The sequence below is a fragment of the Ceratosolen solmsi genome, unplaced genomic scaffold (genome assembly GCF_000503995.2).
Source record: "Ceratosolen solmsi marchali unplaced genomic scaffold, CerSol_1.0 scaffold14, whole genome shotgun sequence".
NCBI lineage: Eukaryota > Metazoa > Arthropoda > Insecta > Hymenoptera > Agaonidae > Ceratosolen > Ceratosolen solmsi.
Window position 1 is genome coordinate 2,184,054 of NW_011948420.1, and position 25,537 is coordinate 2,209,590.

A 25,537-nucleotide genomic window follows, 5' to 3' on the forward strand; every position below is an offset into this window, starting at 1 on the left:
AGAAGCATATCTCAAAATACTAATAATATCTACTTAATCATGGCGGAAATTTACGTACACACTTAGATAATTGAGTTTATTATGTAAAAGATAACTTTTAGAAAAATAATTTTTTGCTGACTATTATTATTTAATATTATTTAAACAAATAAAAGCAATACGTTTGAATATATATTAATTTTAATAATGCGTTAAAGTAACTTATTGCTTCTTAGATAGATCTTGGGAATTTTGAGGACTATTAAAAAATAATGTAATATTTATTTTAAGAATTAAATCACGATTACTATTGATTGTTTAAAATTAAATATTTGTATAATTATTTGATTATCAGTTGATAGTCTTAAACTTAATTTAAGTAACAGTAAAGTTTAAATAAATAATTTTATACGATATAAAACCCTGAAAAATCACTATTAATAATAACGCTTAGCCAAAACATGCACATTAAATTCGATTACACAGTAAGTAATATTTAGACATAATATAATAATATCTTACTGTATTTAAGTATATTCATATTATTTCGTTCTAAGTGTTTTTTTTTTTTAATTTTTTTTTTTTTTTTTTTTTTTTTTTTTTGATCACAAAACATAATTAAGAAACTCTCACTTTGGATTTACAGACTACATATACATAAACAATTCGTATGTATAGATTAATCAATATGTAAAAATTTGAAAAATTTAAAATTAACCATTGGATTATGAAATAATAAATTTCATATAAACGGACTTTTCTTTTTTTCAATTAATACATTGATCTTATTTAAGAACCTTATTTTTACGTAATTATGAGTAATTTCAGAAAATGTAAGAAAATATTGAATATAATATCGATATTCAACTGTAAAAAATAAAAAATAAAGTAGCACCAAACTTTAATTATAGAAATATATTAAAATGAAAATATATATTAATATTGTAAAAATGTGAGCTCATAGGTTCAACAACATTGTGTTCTTGTTGTTTATTAACTTAAGGCATCTGAGTAATATCTGCTCTTAAAAAATGACAAGTCTATTTTTTCTTTTTAGTATTTTATGTTGGCAACTTTAATTATTTAAATAAATAGAAATAAAAATATATTTGAAATATTTTATTTTATGTTTTAGCTGCAGTTAAATTACTTTTAGATATGGGAAGTGATATCAATGCTCAAATCGAAACTAACAGAAACACAGCATTAACACTAGCTTGCTTTCAAGGACGACATGAAGTTGTGAGTCTTCTCTTAGATCGTAAAGCTAATGTTGAACATCGAGCAAAGGTTACTATTAATTATTAATTATTAGTTATAAACAATAATTTAATGCATTTACACATATATAAAATTAAAATGCAATTACTATTGCTATCCTATTTTTTTAGATTTTTTCTTCAAAATATGAGTCACGATACGGGAACTAATAATGAAATTTATTTATATAAATATAACTTCGAATTCATTCTAATTAAGTGATTATCATTAAATATCAGATATATGCTACGTTAAACATTTTGTAGTGATTTATTTTATATTTAGAATATTTATTTACATATTTTATTTTCTGTTTTTATTTATAAGAACATTAAAAATATAACTACAACAAATTTAATTTTATGTGGAATACACTCTAGAACTTCGAATTGACTTACAAAATATATATAAAAAAAAAAACTAATATTTTATGTCTATTTTGAAAACTATATTAGTTTTAAAAGTGCCTAAATTTTGTTTATATAGTAGATTGTCACAATTAATTTATATGTTTTTATCATTGTACTGATTACATTATTTAATTACTTTCTAATTTTGGCAATCTTTTATTTATAACGAATTATACATTTTTTAGTTTAATTTTAAACTACAATGAATTTACATACTGTACAAATAAATTAATGTACTTTGTTCTTCAAAATGTTATTAAAATATTAAATAATTTTATTTTGATATAATTATGAATGGTAAAAGTATAAATTTTTGTAGGTTCCTTATACTTTGCTGATATTGATAAATGAAATCAAGCTAAAATACTATCTCTATTTTATTTTTTAATAAACAATTCTTGTAGCATTCATAGATGATCTATCAATTGTTGCATACTGATTTTATTTTGTTATTAAAATATCGTAATATATTAAATAATAATTAGACCATTAAATAATTAATAATTGATAAAAAGTAGGATCTTCAAAATTAATTTTACAATTTTATTTTTGTAACCTATTACAATTATATTTAATTTTTCTCTGGTGAATTAGAATTTTTAGAAGAAATAAAATGCCAAACATATTTAGTTGTGTAAATTGAATTTTTCTTTATATATTTGGTATATACAATATTTTTAGACAATATGTTTTAACATAACATGTGTATTATAGAATAATTTTTAAAGTTGTTGAGTTAATAAACATATTAATAATCTATTTATAATTGTAATTATTTTATAGACGGGACTAACACCATTAATGGAAGCTGCTAGTGGTGGATATGTTGAAGTAGGAAGAGTACTTTTAAATAAAGGAGCTGACGTAAACGCTACACCTGTTCCTTCATCCAGAGATACAGCCTTAACAATTGCTGCTGATAAAGGCCATTGCAGATTTGTTGAACTTTTATTGTCTAAGTAATTATATATTCTCGTACATATTTACATTAATCACAATTACAAAAATATAGACGTATATTTGCTTAATTTATAAACTATATGTAATAAAACTTTTATTTCTTTATTTATATTACATTGTTTGTCATAATGTAATTTTTTAGAGGAACTCAAGTAGAAGTAAAAAATAAGAAAGGTAATAGCCCACTTTGGTTGGCAGCAAATGGAGGACATCTAAATGTTGTAGATTTACTTTATCACGCTGGCGCAGATATTGATTCACAAGATAATCGAAAGGTTTGCATTATTATTTGTTACTTATATGTATTTATACTTATATTATTTAACCAATAAAAAAAGTTAATGTAAAATTGAATAAATAGATTATTGTGACATGAGCTTCTAATATTTATATTATGAAAAGATTTCGACAAATTAGTACGTTGGCCATAAAATGTGTCAAAATCAAAATTTTAATTATTAGAAATAGGCTGCTATAACAATTATAAATTCTTTTGAATAATTACAATTTTTTTTAGTAATGATTATTTCAAATTGATATTATTTTGAATTACTTCGAATTCACATAATCTTTGAATTAATCAACAAAACTTTGAGCAAAATCATAGATATTTTTTATGTGAAAAATTTATAATATTTTTAATGTTTTTAAATTACATATATTTTAAAAATTATTATTTAAAATTATAATTAAAAAATTAATTTAAAAATATGCGTATTCAATATTGTTAAACAGGTATTTGCGCTGCTTTTTATTTTATATCGATTATAGTTTCTCAATATTTTTTACTATATATGTAAATTTTATTGTTACAGAACTATAATACTTTAATAAATTAATGATATTCTATACCAAATCAGTATGTGTTAGTTTTAATTATAAATATGTTAGACATTTTACTAATGAAGATAATATAATTTACTTTGTATATTTTTATTATGTTTTAATAAGAAATGACCTGCCAATAATAAGTTCATTCATAACATTCACAAATCAAATAGCTGTAAATAATTTTTTGTCATTATATCATTGCCATTTGCATTAGAACAATCGAAGATTTCAAATTGTATTAATTTCAGTTCAATTTAATTTTTTGTATTATAAGGATGTATTTTCAAATAAACAAAATATGATAAATAGAAGAATTTAATAATCGATTTAAGTATCATCAAACAAAGATTTTGTATTCATTGTGTTATGATCTAATAGTGAAACAATAATTTGTGTATATATATGTATATATATATATATATATATATATATATATATGCTCTGTTTAATTCTAGTATGTTATTAACAAATAACACTAAATAATATTTCGGTAATTATTTTATAAATTGTATAAAAATAAAAAATAAATTTTTTAGGATTTTTATTAACTTATTTTAAAAACAATTACACATATACTTTCAATTTTAAATAAAAGTTTTTTAACTTAAATTTATGATTAACAGTACTTATCATTGTGAAAGTCTTTTTGTTGTGATTGAATCAATAATAAATTTGTATATTCATAAATTTATATAAATTAAAATTTTACAGTTGAAACAATTTTTTTACAAATAACTGATTTATTCTATAAATATATATTAAAAATATAATAGTTTCTATAATACATTATAAAAACAATATTTAAAAAAAGTTTAACAAGTATAATTTTATATTAATAATTATTAATTCGTCATTCACAATATGATGTAGTTGATATTACGTGTTTGTTGCAATAGAAAATATATTATGCGTACTGTTACAGCAAAGTTTTTTCATGTACACAGTTTAATTTGATTTGTAACCATTAAGAAATATAAGTTTTAGTAATTGTTGACATTATAAAATCGAGCGATTCTTTAGCTTTAAATAATAGTGAAATTTTAAACTTTTTATTTAAGTTTAATGATTTATTACTATTTATTTAATATTCATTTGATATTAATATTATTATTACATCGATTGTAATTTACAATTTCATTAAATATAATCAAGAAAGAATGCCGATAGAATAAACATAATTCAGTTATTAAAAAAAAAATTTTTCTCAGCAATATTTTCTAATATATATTTTATTACTAATGATTCGTTACTTCATTAAATTATGTTTAAATTTTTAAATATTTATAATAGATATATTTTTTGTTTTAGGTTTCTTGCCTAATGGCAGCTTTTCGTAAAGGCCATATTAAAGTTGTGAAATGGATGGTTAATCATGTAACACAATTTCCAAGTGACCAAGAAATGACAAGGTATATTGCGACAGTTAGCGATAAGGAATTACTAGAAAGGTGTCAAGAATGTGTTAAGATTATTAGAGCTGCTAAAGAAACCCAAGCAGCGAAAGCAAATAAGAATGCTACTATACTGTTAGAAGAATTAGATATGGAAAAAACAAGAGAAGAGACGAAAAAAGCTGCTGCTGCAAGAAGGCGTGAACGAAAAAAGAAAAAGAAATTAGAAAAAAAAGAAGAAAAACGTAAATTGTACGAGGAAAATAAAAAAAATGAAGCTATTTATGATGATAAAGAAGTTATTGAAAATAAAATAGAAGAGGAAAACTTTAAGGAAGATAGTGATCGAGATGATAACAATGCCAATGAACGACACGATGAACATTTTAGTAGGCATAATAGAAATATAGAAGAAGTAGATAAAGAAGAAGGTGATAGTGGAATAGATGCAAATAGTCAAGGAAGTTACTGTAGTAATGATACAAAATCAAGAGAAAAAAAGAAAGAAAAGAAAAAGAAAAAAATAGTTTGTAATAGCTTTAGTTCTCCATCCAATAATGTTAAAGATCCTTTTAATTTAACATCAAAATCTACACATATGAGTCCAAACATAAATCAAGGATGCCTTACTGCTTCTAAATCACAAGAAGTTGAAAAGTATGTAGTATTTATTAATTATAGAACAATAGTAAACAAATCTTTTATATTATTTGAATTATTTATATACATAATAATATCAATCGAGCTTTGACTTTTACGAAATAAGTAAATTTTTTATTATTTATTTGTAAATTCAAATTTTTTCACACAAGTTATTTATGGCAGCACTAAGTAATATAGAATGACATATAGCATAACAATTTTCAGTAGATAATACTTTTCAATATTTACACAATTCAGAATTATAGATAAGATTTATTTACAATCATTAATTGAAGTACATGCTTCTGTCAACACTGAAATTGTGACAATTAGTTGTTTTATTAAATTAAAGTTAAAATTAAATGTATCAGTATTTCTAAAAGAGATATTAATTTTTAATTGATAAATTATAATATTTGTTATGGTTAAATTTTCTATTCGATTTGTCTTGTTAATTAAATTATCAACCTGTTTAGATCGACTACAGAATTAAAATAATCTGTCAATAATCTATATATATATATTTATATATATATATATATATGGACAGAGAGAGAGATTCACATTGTACTATGGCATACTGAAATAAAGCAGAATATGAAAATGTATATTCTAAATACATATATTTTATTTGTAAATTAATGAAATTTTCATTAAATTTATTTCAAATATTAATACATTTGATAAATGAATTTAATTCTTTATGACATGATTAATTTTTTAATATGAATGTTTTATAAACTAATTTAAAAAATCGTTTATAATATTAAGATAAATTTGATTCCATTTTGTAAACTGAATTTTATGATGTAATATCTAACTTCTCATATTCGAATTATTCTATAAAATATATTTTATATAAATACTAACTTCAGATTTATACTTCAAACTAATAAGTTTTATTATTAAAATAATAAATAAATTATATTAGTATATGGAGACATTTATTTTTGTTGTAAAATATACTCATTAATTTTTCTATTTATTCATAAAATGAAAAATGTACCATATTTAATTTAATGTGTATAATAAAAATAAATATAAATATAAGTATATTTATTGTTGAAATAAATTTTCAATTTATAAATGAAAAATAAAAAAGTTTTTTATCTTCTAGACATCCAGCTGATAGAGATGATTTTGAAGCTACTGGGAACGAAACGTATTCTGCTATTAAAGGAAAAAAACATGGCAATAATTTATTTGATGTAGATGGAAGTGCTTCAAGTACTATCAAATTAATTAACAATTCTAGTCCCAAACTCTGTGGAAAACGTGATGAAGGCTGGAAAGAAGTTGTGCGAAAGTAAACTTAAATTATTTTTATTTAGATTATAATATATACTTTTACAGCATATGATTGTAATATTTATGAATCTAATAACTTTTAATATTTTTCATTAAAAATTAAATTTAATAGAGGTCAAACAGATGATTCAGGGAGATTTATGAACTCACCATTTCGATCAAAAAAAGTTTCTGTACCCCCAAATGCTATTAGCAGAGTTATTGGCAGAGGAGGAAGTAATATTAATACAATTCGTGCTGCAACTGGTGCTCATATTGAGGTTGAAAAACAAAGCAAGTCCCAAGGAGAAAGAATTATTACAATAAAGTAAGTAGATTTAATACATTTTTTATACAAATTACAGAAACTGGAATCGAAAATATAAATAACCGTGGGGAAAAAGTCATATTTTTCATCAGTTATAAGAATTAATAATTTTTATTTATTTTAAGAAAATATTGTTGTATGCTTAAATTTTTTAGATGAATTTTATTTTTTAAATGAATATGATTTATTGCAACACTATTATTATTTTGAAGTAAATTGGAACAGTAATTTCATTAATGTGTTTACTTTAAAAACAAATAATTTATGAGATTTCCATTTCATCAATACTCCAATATACGACGTTAAAGTATATGAATATTAAATTTCATGTATTTGGAGTATTAAGGTCACTTATATAACAGACTTTCTGATAGCCATAGACATTATTCCGTTTGTTTCAACTTTTATTAGTCAAAGATTTTAAATACTAGTTAATTTTCCAATTCTATAGCAAAGTACCTTTATACCTTGCGACTTTTTGACCAAACAGTAGTTTTATGTCGATTGTTATTGATAATGGCATTGTTATTGAATAATGATAACATTTCAATTGTTTAATTAGAGATTTTTAAAAGGTTTGTTTTTACTAGCATTATAATTTAGTATATAATTGAGGTATTAGATTTAATGAACTTGTAAATTTTTCTAGTCTTGTGTGTGTACATGTATTATTCGGATAACTTATTAAAAGTTTTCCATTATGAATTTACGCAACATTTTCTGTGAATTTTTATACAGGTTCGTTTCATGGAATTCGAGTTATTTATAATATCTGTAATAAGTTCTCGTTTTTTTATATACTATATTATAATTTAAATATTTATATTTATGCTTTGTACAATTTATTATCTTTATTACATTAGAGTACAATATATTAATAATACATTTATAATAAAATATTAGTTTTCTAACAAAAATTTAGTTAAGGTTTTTATATGTTTCAGTTACTATTTAATAGGTTGCTGTATCTTTTAATTATGGATATATTGATAAATGTGTTAATTTTATATATTTAGAATGCTTTTAGATATATATTAACTTGCGATGTTTCATTCGATTTAATCCAGTATCATTTATAAAATATATCCATTATTTTTTTAAATTAACGATTGAGTAAAAATAAGTTCATAATTTAGGAGTTAAAACATTTTTTATCCTTTTACATCCAAGTTCCATTTCATTTGCATCATTATTTGATTAAATTTGTAATAAATTTTAGTATTTATGATGTATTAAAGGTTCGATTATTTTCCCATAAAAATATTTGAGTATTTAAAATTTTTGTTACAATTAAAAAGAATATATTTCTATTTTATATTCTTAATATTATGTTATGTAATCATTTTAATTCTTTTAATTTTATGATATATTCATTGTAGATTTACAAAATTTACAGCGACTCAGGAAATATATTTTGGTAAAATACTTTATTTAAATAATAACATTAGTAATGTATTTAAATAAAATATTTCTATGTATAAGAATTTATATTATGTAGATATTATAAATATATATAATAAAATAGTAAGGAATTTATTCTAATGTGCTCTACATGTATTTTTGAATAGTTTGAAATGTGAATGCAATATAATTATTTATTTATGGTAAAAAATTTTGCAGCACTGGACTAGTACATTTTTGTTTTATATTTAGATTTAAATATGTTATATTCCTAAATTTAAACTTTGATAAAAAATGTGTAAATCTTGAACAAAAAATGTAAAAAAATTGATAAATAATTATAAAAATTAAGTACATTCATTTCCAATAATTAAATTCATAAAACAATTTTTGACTATAATTTATTTTAGAGGATCAATGGAAGCGACAAAGCAAGCTCATATCTTAATTGTAGCGCTAATTAAAGATCCTGAGGTAGATATTTTGCAGATGTTACCAAAATCTAAAATGGCTTCCATTACAGCAACATCGTGGGATAAATCAATTTCTTCTGGGATTGTAAGATATTTTTATAAATTATAATTAATTATAAAAATTAAGATTTATTATATATAATTAAATATTTAACCAAAAATTCAACATTTGAATAGTTTATAAATAAAAATTGTATCATTAATTATATGATTTTAATGTTTAAAGTAATTTAAATTATACATTTTGTGAAGTACTCAGCTTTATTTTAAAAAAAACTTATAAATTTTCTTAACTTTTTTTTAAATTCATCTTTAATTTTACAGTTTTGTTTAAATCATTAATTAAAAATATATGTAATTTTTAGAATCGATTTTTTAAAATTTGAAATAAAACATCAATGTTATTATAAAGCTTTTTTTTATTACAATTACACTAAAGAAATTAATTAATTTTAACTTTAATTCAACCACTGTTTAAAAATTTAATTAATCTCTTAAATATTTTTTAATTTATATTTATGTTTGTATATATGCTTATGAATTATACAAGTTATACATTAATATAAAAGGAGCGGTCAATAGTTATTAAAATCCGTGTTCAAAGATTCAGAGTTTATTAACGAAATTAGTATGAAAATGTTGTAAATGTTATCTGTTTAAATAAATACGTAACAATTTGTGAAATAAAACACCCATATTATGACGATACATATTATATACATTAAGTATCTTATAGATAATTCAAAGTACGATACTTTGGACGAATAGGTAAGTGAAATGAAAGTATAAAAAGCATAATCATGTATTATTGAAAATCTATATTTTTCCACTTTGACGACTAAACGTCTACCCAAAAAGGGTTCTCTATTGAAAAATATCTAAAACTGTATATAGAGCTGTTATTTGTATAAAATTTGCAAATTTTGGCGGCAACTCTGACTTGACTACTTGTGTTTTAAATTACGTAAAAAAAATATATAATTATGTTTTTATCTACCGTATTAGAATATTTTTGGTTATATTTTTGGTTATAATAATTGTTAGTATAAAGGGTGTTATCAAATAAAAAAAAATTTCCAGCAATAGTGAGTATAAATATAAGAAAAATATAAATAGTAACAAAACTCACAATTTTTGTTTGTATAAATTTAAAAATCTTATAAATGTATTTTTGTTTTCAAGTGCCAAGTATGTTAATTTATCATCAATTTCGTTAGTTTTAATTTTTAGTTAAAAAAAATTTTAATTCATTTTTTGCAATTTAATAAGGTATGGTTTATCATTTATAAAAAATCGATAGTTTGTGGATTGACGATAGTTTACTATAGATTGTATTAAATAATTAATATTTATTTAGATTAAATAATTTTAAAATTCATGAATTTATAAACTTTTCCAGGCCTGTAAACTGAAAGTTGCACCAGCTAAACTTCCTCTTGGTATTGTTAGTAGTGGATCAAATTTACAAATTAACAAACCAAATTATATTTCAAATCTCTCGAGTACTACACATATATTACCTCTTCGATCATCTTCTAATGTTAAGCTTGTTGGAAATTCACTACCTAGAGCTACTGCACCTCGGCTTATTTCTAACACAGAGAAAAGGCTTATATCCCAAGCTATTACTTCATCAAATACAAAAACTACAATGTCTTATACAAGTGCTATTATGACTGCTGGTCGTTCAACAAAAATTGTAACAACAAACACTTCACAAACATTTGCTGCTAAACTTTCAGAAATGTATACCTCACCACAAATAAATAATACTCCTGCTGGTATTATGCAGTGCAACCAAACTTCGACGAATTTTATAAGCATATTAAAACAAACTTCATCTCCTACTATTGCTACTGTTTATTCTACAAATCCTACGACTCAAGTATCTCCTCAGCAATCTATTACAAATAATTCATCAAATATTTGTCCAATGGTATCAATGATTTCTACTTCTCTGGCAGCCTCGCCTAGTTATCCTGGAAAATTGATCTATCAAAATAATTCTAGTTTTACATCAAAAAGTTCTAATTTGGTAGCTAATACTACTTCGTCAATAGTAACTTCAACAAGTGGTATTAATACAACAAATTCAGTACCAATTTTATCTCAGCCAATAATTTTACAGCAGTTTCGCAGTTCCACTCCAATATCAACAGTAGTTTCAGATCAATATCAAAACTTATCGAATAACATACCATTAGAATACTCTCTTTTTAATGACACATTTAGTAAAGTTACACGACAGTCAATGTGGGGTAATAAAGAAAATGAAACTCAAAAAAATATTAATTTTGCAACAATAGCTGGAGCTAGAATTTCAGTAAATCCTTCAGCTGTATCTTCAAATAATTTTATACATACCAGTCCAGTAGAGGTTGACGCATCTAAGGCTCCAGGTTACCGCGGAACTTCAATGAGTTCTCCAACATCAAATAAGCCTTGTTCGGCAATAAACCTGTGTAATAACAAAGCAAGTACTGTTTCTTCAAATAATTCTAGCCCTATTCAACCTTTAAATATTCAATCTTCAATAAGTTACACTAGTGGACATTCAATTATTAAATCGCCTGTAAGTTTAATAGTAGCAAGACCTCTGTTAACTCAAAAAAATGTAGACATGAATGTAACTAGTATAGCACCTTTTACGGGACCAGTATTTCATGGAAATGTAGATACTTCACAAAATATAGTCAATAATCATAAAACGTGCAATATTTCATCAATATCGCAGGCTAATGTGGATGTAAATATGTTTAATGAAAATAATCCCGGTTATGAAAATCAAAATGTGAATTCAAATTTACTGAAAATTGTATCTCACGATCCACAGGCGAGTACACAATCTATTCTTCCAATCCATCAGCATATACAAAATTATCCTCAGACTGTAACCCCTTCAGCCACTGTTACTACAACAATAAGTATGTCCCGATTGAATCCTCGAGCACCAGACTTTTCAAGCTCGCTACATTTAAATAATAAACCACAAGTTACTATGTTTAGTACAGCTACACCAATACATTCAAATATTTATTCAACTATACCAGCACAGCCAACACCAGCAGGTATTCAAACGAGCAGTCTTGCACTACATAGTAGTTTTCCCTTTAATAAATATCAAGCATCATCTCAAAGGCAAACTAATCTTAATATTCCAACAAGTGGTCAAAATCGTTGGCCATTTGTACCTGCAGGAAACTATTCGCATCAAGATTCAATAATCGGACACGTAACTTTTTCTGATCATCTTACCGGTTTAGGTGCCCAAGCTGGAAGCATGGATATTATTAATCTCGAAAATGGTAGTTCAATATCTCCTGAAATATCACCTTCTTCAACGGGACAAGTTATTTCTCAAGAAGTACAAGTTGAGGATCGTAAAGTTCCACGTCCAATAGGTACAGAGAGAACATGGAAAAATTATTCAACAATTATAGGTCCCGGAGGTGATGCTGATAACATGAATTGGTTAATTAACAATGAAAAGCACGTTAATTCATGGTCTGGAATATCACCTAGTATTGACAGAAGCCAATTATATTGTTCAAATACAACATTTAATCGAATTTCTTCAACTGATACTGACTTACATCAAATAATGGAAACTTCGTATCAGGTAATATTTTTGAATAATTAAATTATTTCAATTATTTAAGAACTTATATTATAATAAAATTGATTTTATTACAATATTATTTTTATTTAACAAGAAAATACAAAGTAAAAAAGTATAAGGTGTGCATACAAGTCATGTTTTATTATTAAAAAAGAATGAAGATAGGTAACTTATTTTTAAAATATTTTAATAAAACTATATCCAATACTTAAATATATTTAAACAAATCCTATCAAATTTTTGATGGATTAAATTTTGAAAACAGGATTTACCAATTTAGGCTTATGATTTATATCTAGTTTATTAAAAAAAAATTTTTTAAACGAACGTTAGAATCCATTTGCCTTATACGGTTGTCCTACTTTCTTGTAGCGACTATTTTTTCGAGAAACTTCTTTTGATAAATAAAAATTGTGAACATTTATATCAAATTAGTCACTTATTATTTTAAAGAAAAATAATCTTGATTTTATAAAACGTTAAAAAATGCAAATACCTTTGCCGAACTCCTTCGTGTTAGCCTTAATTAATAATCAAGTATAACTTATCAAGTTGTTATTGTATTATAGTATAACTAAATAAATTTATAGTACTTTGATCATTAGTAAATGATTTTTTATCTATAAATGAAGTTTGATTTAGTATAAAAAGAGTGATTCTGCTTATCAATTTATTTACATAGAGTACTTATATAAGTATAAGTATTTGTATAAGAAAATTATGCGGTATTTGAAAAATCAGATCCAATTCGATTGGATATATGCATTTATATATAGCATACATGACCGATAAAAGATTGTTTGCTAAATACTATTTGGATTGTTAAATTATTTCTTTCCAACCAAAGATTTGTTATTATCTTAGCATTGAACTATTAAATAATGCCATTGTATTAATATTCAATGAAACTCTAAACTATCTTCCTTAGACTTCAAATTATTCTAGCTTCTTTCACCTACAGATTCATTATACAATTTTTATGTAATATGCATTTTGAACATTTATTTGGTATTTTTAAAGTAAATTTTATATAACTTTGTTTAATTTTTTGCTATTTCATGTATTACTTAACCATTTAGTGGCATTATTTTTATTTTAATATTATAAAAAGTAGTTTTTTAACACAATATTGTTTACAAATTTTCTTATACATTTTTATATAAGAGGAAGGAAAATAAATAATTAAAAATATTAAGTTTAAACATATAAATAAAAAAATGTGTTTCATTTTGTATAAATATTTAACTACAAAAATGCGATTTTCAAGGAAATTAATATTTTTGAATTGTACATACAATTCATTACAAATTAATTGTAAAAAAGACCAAATTAAATACATCCCATGTATGTTTTTTAATTAATTAATGTTTATTTATAATTATTTTGTATAAAAAATTTAATCTATATTTAATGTGAAATAATAAGTTACAAACTAATCAACCTCTAGCGAAAAGAAAATCTTCAAATGCAGTAAAAAGAATGTTATTGAAGATTCGATATACAATATGCTAATGAATATCAATTGGAATCTATTACTTTTTATTGGAAAATAATTATTGTTATATTATACTCGTTACTACTATTTCGTTTACACTCTTAATAATAGTTTTAATAGTTAATTAAGTATTAAAATTAAATGATAAAATATTGGCAGTTTCGTTACAACTATAATAATAAGATGGGAAATATACGGTAAAATGTTAATTTGTTTCAGCTCTGAGAAGCAAATATCGAAAAATCAATTATGTATATCGCATAACATTAAATTACATATTTTGAATTCTATATTACTTTATTTTATTTACAAACAATTCGAATGGATTTAGTAGTTATAGCTACAATAAAACAAGTCAATCAGAAATATACAAAAAATCGTAACGTCTTAACAATCGAAATAAATATAAACATATTTTTGGCAAAAATAAAACCCTTTAAAATTTACAACTGGTAAGAGTATATACTAAAGATATTTTAAGTGAAACTCATTAAAACGACTTATTTATATATTGTATGAATATATCATTACTTGTTTTATTAATTATTTGTTTATTACTTATTGCTTTTATTTCATGAATAAATAACTAATTTACATGAAAATAATTTTTTAACAGTATATAAATAATTAGGCCGTATTACATGCAAGAAATGGCAAAATTTTTATCAGATTACGCTATGTTATAAGAATTCTGAAAAATAAAAGAATTTAATATATCGATTATTTATAATGTGTATAATACATATATGATTCTAAAAATTTATAGTTTGTAGAACTGTAGTATATATTAATCAATATTAAACCAATGCGCAGGCTGCAAACAGAATACGTCTTTATAATTATATACAATTAATAGCGTAAAATAAAAAAAATAAAATAAAAATTATACTATTAATTTATATACGTAGTTAATTGAAGCATTAAAAAGAGGCGTTCATCCTTATTTAAAGTTATTTTGAGTTGCTCATATTTAAAGACTAAATTTATGTATAAATAAAACAACCTACTATGGATCCCAAATTCATGAAGGTCAATGAATTTTATCAATTAAAATTGTGGATGAAATGATTTTCAATATATTTTGTAAAATATACTCAAATTAGCTCGTCCACGTAATGCGAAATGAATATGAAGTAACTACTTAAATAAAATATCTAAATAATTAACAAAGAAAGGGATTAATAGCAAAGAAAAAGAATTACACTTAGTAAAATCTCAGTTAATTGGATAAACAATTTCCAATTATAATTTACTAATATAATTTACTGGTACATTTTTAATCAATTTAATATGTTTTTAACATGAGTAATGTAATATAGTATATTATTATTATTATGTGATAATATAATGTATTATATATATATATATATATATATATGTATATATTTAATTTCATTACCAATTATTGTGCGTATTTATTTTATATTATGACTTAAAATTTTAAGAATATTTTGATAAATATACATAAATTGAAGTATAAATACCAATACATGAAAAATTTAGTAGTATTTAACAGTTTACAAAGCAGTATATATAATCTATTTTTATTTTTTGTTATAGGGAAGCCGTTTTGGAAATTAAACAAATTGTTTATACATAATACATCTAGTAACGAATAATTCAATTTGTCAAAGCATACAACATAAATGCAAAGCATTTTAGAGTTAATTGTGCAAGATTTATGCAATTTTTTTCATTGAAATGATGGGCAAGTAATACCTTTATTCACACAAAGCTGTGTAGCGCAAAATTATCAAAATGCAACGGCACAAGTTAGCACTGAAAAATTGTTTTCGGTTAAATGAAAAATAATAACATCCGACTGATTCAACTTAACAACAAAGCATATAGGAGAAAGTAACTTCTTATACCAAAACTTTAAGATGTCACCTATATCTGATAAACGAAAATGTTATTTTTTGTTAACTAAGTTATTTTATTGTAATAAAACATAACCAACAAAAGACAATTTATATAGTTTGTTTTTTCACATAAATTTATTATATTCAATCCAAAATATTATATTAAAATTACACTACTGACAAAGTATAACTTGATTTATGAACTGTATAATTACAAATATGTTGTTTTATTTAATGTCTATTTTAAGGTAATAATTATATTAGAAACTACAAGTTTGACTAGTGGAATATATTTTATTAAATACGGTACAATATTTATATGTACATAATATAAGGATATATTAAATTATACGTTAATAATTAAGTAAAGATAATTTAACAATTTTATACTTTTATATAATATTTATATGACTTAAAATATAGTAAATTATCCATGATTTCTTGAATACAAAAATTAGGAAGTATTTTTATATATTTAATATTTTGTACAATTATTAATTCATTCATTTTATAAAATATACCTTTACGTCAATCCTTTAAAATCATAATACAAGAATAGTAATGTGTATTAATACAAATGTCTTTAAATAATTAAACGATTGCTGACGAATGTCGTCTCGTGATCTGTAAGTGACCTATTGATTTATGAAAATATATATTGTACTATTCTTACCAGAATAATAGTAATTTCTTCAATGGACTCTTCATTTTATATGATTATATATATATATATATATATATATATATATATATAATTATATATAATTAAAATTAATTGACATTTAAGATTGACAAAATTAACATATTCAATTCTATTGGATAATATTAATTTATTAACTCAATTTATGTCACCAAAAAAAAAAATTACATGGATCTATTTTATTGAGTTTTTTTGTTTGCTTCACATTTTGTTGTCAAATAAGAATTTGTTTTTAGTAGTGTTTCCATTGGTTGCAAAGAAATTAAATTTGAACAGATTTTTCTTCTGCACAATACAAATATGAATGGCGTAGTTTATTCTAAAAAATTATAAAAAAACAAGATATGGATAATATGATACTTTTTCTATTAAAATTTTAATAAATAGTTTCTTACTTTTAACGCGTTCATAAAAGGTTATGTTTAATTTTGCTCAATGTCCTGTAATAAAAGGTAAAATTAATAAATTTTAAAGAATTGTATTCTTAGTATCATATATAAATTGATAGCATTAAGAGATCATAATGGTTTATTAAATAATTTAATTAGAAAAAATGTAGAGTAGGTATGTACTCTAATGGGAGTAATTTCGTGGTATTGGTGTGTTTGTTATATTTAACTAATCTTTCGATTAATTTAAAAATTGTTTTAAATTCCGGAAAGGTTTATAAATTTAGTTAAATCACTGCATCTATGAAGTTAGATTCAATTTTTAAATATTTATTAGATTTAGTTAAAACCGATTAATACAATTATTTTAGAATAGTGATAGCATTGACAAATTTCATTTGCTATATCACTATTTTTCTTATATAACTATAATTATGTTTTGTAATGAAGAAATGAATAGCGAAATTTACAAAGAAATCAATTAATTGAAAAGGAAACTTGTAATTTATTAAGTAAATATAAATGGATCGATTAAATCATAGACGAACTTCGAAAGTATTTTTATCAATATATTCACTGTTTTAATACAACACGCAAAAAAAATGTTTTCAAAAGTATGAAATCTTTCATGAAATTTAACTTTTGTATATACCCGCAAATTAAAATATCACATAACATGTACATTTTATTAAATAGCTATAATTAATATTACATTTTTGCTACTCTATTTTTTAAATAACTTATAAATAGTTTTCTAGATTTTAATAAAATTTATAAATAAAAATTTTAGATTTTTATTTTATAACATAGTGTATATATCAACATATATTTTTTAACATAAAATAAATTGCCTTGAATCTATTTAATGTAAACCAGATACTATATGAAAATATGATACTTTTGATAGAAGAAGTAAAGAGATTTGTATTTTATTTTCATTTGTGTTCATTTCATTTTATTAACTTACATGGGGTCTAAACTGAAAATAACAGTTGCAGTTCTATTGGAAATAATCTTTATTAAACTAAAAACCATTATGATATATATGCGAGAAAATCTATATAAATAATTTACATAAAATGTTATTATTGACAAAATAAAAAATATAAAGCTTTTTAGTGTATCCATTGGAAAATTGAAAAGATCTTCAAACTATTAAAAAATTATAAACATAAATATATACCTTGATAATTTTTTAATAAAAATAATTCTGGCGAATATTGTTTGTGAAATAAAGGATTTATTATTTTTGGAATAATTTTAATAATTTTATTAATACTATAACCATATTTATTGTTATAACTTTTTTGTCAATATCAAATATTGTTTTGACTATAAATTTCTGTAATTTTTTTCCTTAACAATATTTCGTCTATTTATATTTTGATAGACATATATTTATATGGAATGATTAATTATTAAAGTAATTGTATAACTTCTTTAATTACTAGAACTTTTCCTGTTTTAATTCATTTCAATTTCAGTTTGTCGAATATTGATTATAATGTATTTATCAGAAGCCTATTCAAATGTATTATTTTTCATAGGTAATTCCAAATGTTCAACAATATTTAATAAGTTCAGATATTGAAGATATAACTAATTTTTTTTTGTTGAAGTAATAATTGTGATATAAAAAAACTAATGCTATCTAACAAGGTAGAATAGATAAAAAATTAAATCATTTAATTATACTATTGACCCTATTAATTTTTTTATATAGATTTCATTATTAAATATTTGTGTTTCATTTTTAATCAAGATTAGTAAAAAATGGATAAACTAAATTTATTAATAATTTTGCAATAATCATTTTCATTTAAGATTTCCTTTTTTGTTATCAACGTCAAGCAATTATATATTTCTAAAATATTAATTTCCACTAATAAACCTAATTTATTATTTATTATAACTAATTATTTACTGTTAAAAAACAACTTGTGAACCAAATTGTAAAATTACCTATTTATAAACAAAACATAAATGTAAGTTAGTACTATAGTAGTTCCTATTTTTTAAACTATTATGTTCTTATTTTTAAATCTTTTAAATACTTGTATGAAAAGGAATCTGCATCAAAATAAGATTGAATAAGTATATGGCTTGAAATTAATGATTTTTTTATTACTTAATAGGTGGATTAGGTTTTATAGAATCTGAATGATGTATTAAAAAACAACATTAAAAATTTCATTACTTGCATTTATTATGCTCGTTACTTATTCTATAGAAATTTATATGCATTTGTTATTATTGTAAAGATATATTTTATATAAATATATATGACTGAGATCGAAATGAATTGGAGAAAGATGATGATAGTGACTCTTAAAAAGTTCTATTGTAAGTGACGAATATTAACTTCATTGAAATAAATCTATTTTACAAACACACACACTACAATTAACTTTAATTGATGGATAAACATTGAGTATAAGTTATGCTACATCTCGCTAACAAATTTTAAGGTTAAAATTAAGCAAATGTTTAGTAGCAGTAATCTACTAAAATCTATGTTATTTTAGTAGTTACTTTTGAAATTTCTTCACATACAAAAACTTACTTTACGTAGCTTTTTAAATCAATATTTTAGTATACTAACTATTTTTCTCTGTGTAACTACATGAGCTTCTACAATTAACACAGAAATTATGTATTTTATTTTTAAGTTTCATCACTTTAATATAATAGTTTGATTTTTATATATGTAAGACATATACTTATATTATAATATATTGTTTTATACAATGATAAATAAAATTATATTATAAAAGTGAAATTAATAAGATACTTCGATAATCATTTTAATTTACTGTATTTTTACTACCTTATAAAATGTACTTCATTCATATAGAATCACGTATTAATATTTAACGATTTCTAATCTTAAAAGTTGGTAAGCTGTAATAATAGATATTACAGATCAGTTTACACAGAGGGTAATAAAAGATTTATAATATATAGTTTATATTATATAAATTATAAAAAATTATATTTATATTCATATATTTATTATATTTAAATTAAAATAAAAATTCTCAATAACTATTTAAGAATCGTTCCTACTTCTCTAATATAATATGGTTTAAGCAATAAACGTATAAAAAAATTATACATACATGAAACTAGTACTTATTTTCATTTTATTAAGATGAAAAACTGTAAATAAAAATATTTTCAGTTAAAAAATATTTTTTCATTAGTGTTTTTTTATAAATATTATGTAATGTATGGACTCTTATGTTATATATAAGACAATAAAATTTAGATTTTAGAAATGATTTTTTTGCCTTGATCATTTCCTAATAGTGTTAAAATTATTTCTGATATATATATATATATGTAAATTAATAAGAATGTAATATTATTACACATTGTTAAATATTTATTGAACACTTTAATCAATAGGATTTTGCACAACAATTAAAATAAACTCTTTATCTGGTGCTACCATTATTTCATGTTTTTTGCTTCGAATACGGAGAAAAGTTAAGTCATTTGTTGGATCTAAATCTCTTATAACAGATCGTGCTTTATCAGATAATTGACTAATTAATCCAGAGTATTGTACTGTAGTTGTATTATCCATAGTTGATTTAATTGGAATGCCTGTAAAATAAAACATTCAAATGTTTTATAATTTTATACAAGAATAAAAATAACTGATTATGATGCATGTTGACAATAAATTTATAATAATATAATTAAAGGGGGGAAAGATAAACAAAATGTAGTAGGAATCAATCATTCTATCCCCATACATGTACGCACGCATACACGCTCGCTCACAAACCTGAAAATTTCATATTTTGCTATTGTTATATTAATTTTTGTGATTAGTACCTGCATCTTGTGTACAAAGATAGGAATATTAAGTATTAAAAATAGAAAATTTACGTCTCTATTGATTAAAAAATAGACAATGTGTTTGAGGATATCACGAACTAATATACATTCATATTGATTAAGTGTAATAAAATGAAGAAAAGCACGAATTATCTTCTATAATATATTGGTCATAAGAGTAGTAATATTAATAAGCATAAAAACTAATTAATTTGAACAATAATCAATGAATTTGAAAGTTTTATTATTAATATATTATTAATAATTAATTTTAATATTTTTATTATTATAATTATTCTACTTATAAAAAATTTATGTCCAAAATGTGTTAAACTTTATCGATGTAGTAGTATAAAACAAACAAATAACAAATTACTAGAATTAAAACAATGACATCTATATAATGTTATATGAAAGTGAATAAATACGAGAAAAAAATTACTTGCTACATTAGAGTTGAATAGGTAGTTCTAGATTCTATTACACCATTTAATAAAAAATGATAATTTAAGCAACTCTAAAGATATTGGATTTTACTTAATAAACAGATGGAATGCAAATTCATACAAACTCATCTTCTTTGTTTACAGTATTCAGAGATTTTTAAGAGATTTGATAATTAAAACATTTTTTATATAAATACAAATTTAATTAATTTGAATTTTTATATGTGGATATAATTATTTGGTAGATAACGATAGAAAGAAGTCAAGTAAAAATGATTCTAATCTTTATAGAAATATGTATCCTATGAGCTGGAGCTAGGCTTTACAGATATTGCTAAAGCGCGATTTACAAATAAAAATATTGATTTTATTTGTTTTAAAAAATATCTATTGTTAAATAAATATTCATCTACTTTTCTATACGATCGAAATACAGCACTCGTAGTACACTTGAGAGATGCCAAAACCTTGAAGATAGTCATCAAGCAATTTTATTTAATTTTTATTCAATTAAAAAATTTATTCAAATTCAACAATCAATGTACCTTTTATTGAAATGCCGTATCGAAGGCATTCGCACGCCATACTTACCAATACCGTATAGAAGGTCCGTAGCTCATGTTCGAAAATTATCTGTAAAAATTGAGGTACACTATTGAAAAAACTAATCAAGTCTATTTATCTTATAAAATAATTACGCATTTATAATTGTAAGTAAATAAAACCAATATTTTATAAATATAATTGGTTTTAATCATAGGAATCATTTACCATATTTAAATTTCATGTTAATACAGTGATGCACAGGCCGAATGTATTCATTTTTTATTTTATTTTAAATCTTTTATAAGCTTTGTTTGCTAATTATGTTGCGTTGCGATCGAATATGTTGTCAGTTTTTTTATATAAGAATTATTTATACGTAGAGCTACATTGCCCATTCTAACTATAATATGAAATTTAAAAAATATCAAGTTTTTTAGCATGTTGATAAATCTAAACACAAATGCATAAATAAAATCCATAATGTGCTTTTGGTAGTAAAAGGTAGGATGGATACTAGAAACCTGATAGAGAAAAAGGTTTTTTGAAGCAAGTCTATCTATAGTACAAATATGTGTATATTTTATTTTTAAAAAGAATAGTTAGTATAATATATAATTTTTAAACATTAGAATACGTAGTTTTTTCATTGTAAATTTTTATATTATTCTACATAATACACCTATTTACATATACTGAAATACAAAAATAGTCTAACATGAAAATATGAAAATAATAAAAAATAAGAATATCTACATTATAATTCAGATTTTCATCCCTTACACTACTTTTGTTAGTTCATTGAAGAGTACTTTTTCTACTACTAGCTATAGTAACAACTGTAATAATTGTAGTGATAATAATAATCCAAACAAAGGAAAATAGTAATTGCCATAACATTCAATAATTAACATTCATTTGAAGCAGTATATTATTGAATATAATATAAATTTATATTTAAACAAATGTTTAATCTAAATTTATTCATCTTTATGTATCTATAGCTCTCGAATTTCAATTTTGCATGCCTTGTCATACGTTATTAAATTGGTGGCTACATTCAATCCTTAGTTTATGATATGCACTTTTTTTTATTCCATTAAATGGTTAGGTACCTGCTTTGATGCATGCCTTTTAAAGTGGATACATTTAATATTTTTTCTCTGCATGCAGTAAATAAATAAATATAAATATTATACAGTATACTATCTTACTTATGCAGTTTCTACTTCGAGAAACATCTTAAGTTTGCATAGAAAGAAGTTCCTAAGTCACATAAAATTCAACTGTCATTATTTCTCACTTTCAAAAATTTCTCTGATATTTAAGTATTATTACAATTCTTTTCAATATTTTATTTCTGATTCTACCTGTTTTTTATTAAGTTCCTCTTCATTCATATCTATTTAATCATATTTATTTATATCATTCTTAATTTTTTCTTTCAATCACTGACTTTATATAATCATACAAATTTTTTACACATATATAATTAAAATAATAATTAAAAAAGATCATTTTAATGAATAAATACATTTTATATTTGATAATATATTATATAATTCAAAGTGTAAAGTGTAAAGTTTAAAATGGCATATACAATTATAAAGATTTAAGTATAGATTAGTCATTAAAATAGTTGTTTTAACTTAAACTTTAGACAAATTATATTAAATAGTTTTAGTAAGTACCTTTCTAATAATAAAATAAATATTATATAACAGAAATAATATTTTGAAGAAGCTAAATAAATATTGAGTTTGACATTTTCATATTTATTATTTTTATGTATAAAGAGTGTTAAGTCTTCTATTTTTATGTAATAATTCATTCATTTATATTTTATATTAATATTATTTGGTATAAGCCAAAAATCTATAAATTTTCATGAATTTAAAAGTTTTAAAAAATATTTTTTAAATTCAATATGTTGAAATAGAATATAAATATTTTTAAGAATTTAATTTAATTTTTATAAATAATAAAAAATAAATGAATTGATTAACAAAATTTATATGTAAATTTATAATACAAATTAAAAATTTGTCTTAAACATATTTATATACTGAATATAAATATAAATTTTTAATTATAAATTATATTTCGATAATAATTTTTATTCATAATTATGTGTGCTGTTAAACACAAAATATACCTGGTATGAGCATTGTTGCAAAACAAATTTAAATAACTGTTACTCAATAAAAAAAATTTTTTATACAGATTTATTTTTCAATTAAATTTAATTTAAGCCTAATTATTTATAAAAGATATATTAATACAAAAGTAATTATGAAATAGTTTATAATGGTCATGAAATACTAATTATTTTTATTATTTGTAGTATTTCAAATAAAAAATTATATAATTTTTAAAGAAAAACATTTCAGATGGTAGTTTATAAGTAATGCTTTTTATACAATTGTTTTAAATGGGTATGTAAGATTTTATATTGTATATAATTGATGTAGTCATTTTTTCATTATTAAATCGATAACTGTATAACTATTTAATATACACTGATTGAAAATATTGATTATAATCAATTATGAACATTGAATACAATTTTTTTACATACCTTCTGTATTAACAATTATGGTTCCTACAACACCTTTATGTGATTGAATTCGTTTCATAGTTTCTTCAACTTCTTGAGACTAAATATTTTATTTATTAATATATAATAAAATAAAATATAATTATCTGAATATATAAAATAAAAATAATTTACCATTATAAAAGTCAATAAATAGATTAAATCTAGTTAAAGAGAATTGGGTAATTAAAACAATATTTATTTAAAAGTATATTCTACTTATATTAGCTACTTAATTAAATTGTTTTGCAATCATTACGTAAGAGCTATTACACTAAAAAATTTGAAGGATATAAGACTGTCAAATTACACATCTATACGCTGTAGCTTGCATATCTATAACAACGTGTGTATATATATATATATATGCATACGGATCGTTTAATCCATTTATATAAAATGAAAGATTGCTTATAAAATATTAATATAAGTTAATTTAAAAAAATTCATTTAATTACTTAAAATAAAATTTTACGACAGGTTTAAACAAAATAAAAATAAATTGTATACTATTTTTCTTTATGTGGTTAAATTAATAAATGCATGTTCGCACACAATTGTTCTTGAAAAACGTGTTTTAAGATATCAAACAAACAACTTTTTATTAAGATATTAAATAAACTACTTCATAAATAAAATTAATCATTTTAAAAACTTATACCAATTGTATGTATAGAACATATAAGAATTAGAATAAAATATTAAAAAATATATAATTAGACCGATACAATGACAATTTAAAACAAAATTAATGAATGTAAATAATTTATATTGTATTATATATATTATTTAGAAAAATTAAATACGTTTTATTTCCACACGCAGGCATACGTGCGCGCACATTCATTCGCGCAACGACAAATTCAAAATAAAATATATATTTGAAAGAAAATATTTTGTGAGTATAACAATTACTTTATATTTAAATACGACGAATTTTATTATCTGTAAAATAAATAATTTTAATTATAAATACTTTTTTAAAAAAGTGATAGTAATGATTGAAAGTAATTATATCACAGTTCTTATATTTCTCTCTTTATTTTCAGTTCTATTTATAGGCAAAGCAGTACTAATTA

General features: G+C 21.9%; 2 protein-coding genes across 5 annotated transcripts in view; one reads left to right on the forward strand and one right to left on the reverse strand.

Moving 5' to 3' along the window:
* The window catches only part of mask (multiple ankyrin repeats single KH domain), a 45,646-nt gene extending 29,607 nt beyond the window's left edge, over positions 1-16,039 (forward strand). Inside the window, exons 17-25 of the mRNA XM_011497977.1 lie at positions 1,115-1,269; positions 2,433-2,608; positions 2,752-2,884; positions 4,749-5,488; positions 6,591-6,779; positions 6,894-7,088; positions 8,900-9,047; positions 10,362-12,581; positions 15,637-16,039. Of these exons, the coding sequence (XP_011496279.1) occupies positions 1,115-1,269; positions 2,433-2,608; positions 2,752-2,884; positions 4,749-5,488; positions 6,591-6,779; positions 6,894-7,088; positions 8,900-9,047; positions 10,362-12,581; positions 15,637-15,657 (3,977 nt within the window). The 3' untranslated portion in view covers positions 15,658-16,039. The remainder of the gene's footprint in view (positions 1-1,114; positions 1,270-2,432; positions 2,609-2,751; positions 2,885-4,748; positions 5,489-6,590; positions 6,780-6,893; positions 7,089-8,899; positions 9,048-10,361; positions 12,582-15,636) is intronic.
* A 1,017-nt stretch (positions 16,040-17,056) lies between these two features.
* On the reverse strand, positions 17,057-25,108 carry robl (dynein light chain roadblock). Of its 4 annotated transcripts, none has more exons than XM_011497978.1 (4): positions 25,012-25,107; positions 24,441-24,519; positions 20,399-20,636; positions 17,057-17,078 (listed from the first exon to the last, which is right to left on the reverse strand). In XM_011497978.1, the coding sequence occupies exons 2-3, from the start codon at positions 24,496-24,498 to the stop codon at positions 20,425-20,427; spliced, it is 270 nt and encodes an 89-aa protein (XP_011496280.1). In that variant the 5' UTR covers positions 24,499-24,519; positions 25,012-25,107; the 3' UTR covers positions 17,057-17,078; positions 20,399-20,424. The 4 variants fall into 4 exon arrangements, with proteins under 4 accessions (XP_011496280.1, XP_011496283.1, XP_011496282.1 ...); XM_011497981.1 differs by having other exon boundaries at positions 17,060-17,078; positions 20,479-20,636; XM_011497980.1 differs by lacking the exon at positions 17,057-17,078 and adding an exon at positions 20,151-20,186 and having other exon boundaries at positions 20,479-20,636; positions 25,012-25,108.
* Positions 25,109-25,537: the final 429 nt, after the last annotated feature.

Bases quoted from the DNA above. Each gene is read 5' to 3' on its own strand.
- robl (XM_011497978.1), bottom strand. From the start codon at position 24,498: ATGAAACGAATTCAATCACATAAAGGTGTTGTAGGAACCATAATTGTT. The intron at 20,637-24,440 runs GTATGTAAAAAA...TTTATTTTACAG, and splicing joins CATAATTGTTAATACAGAAG to GCATTCCAATTAAATCAACT.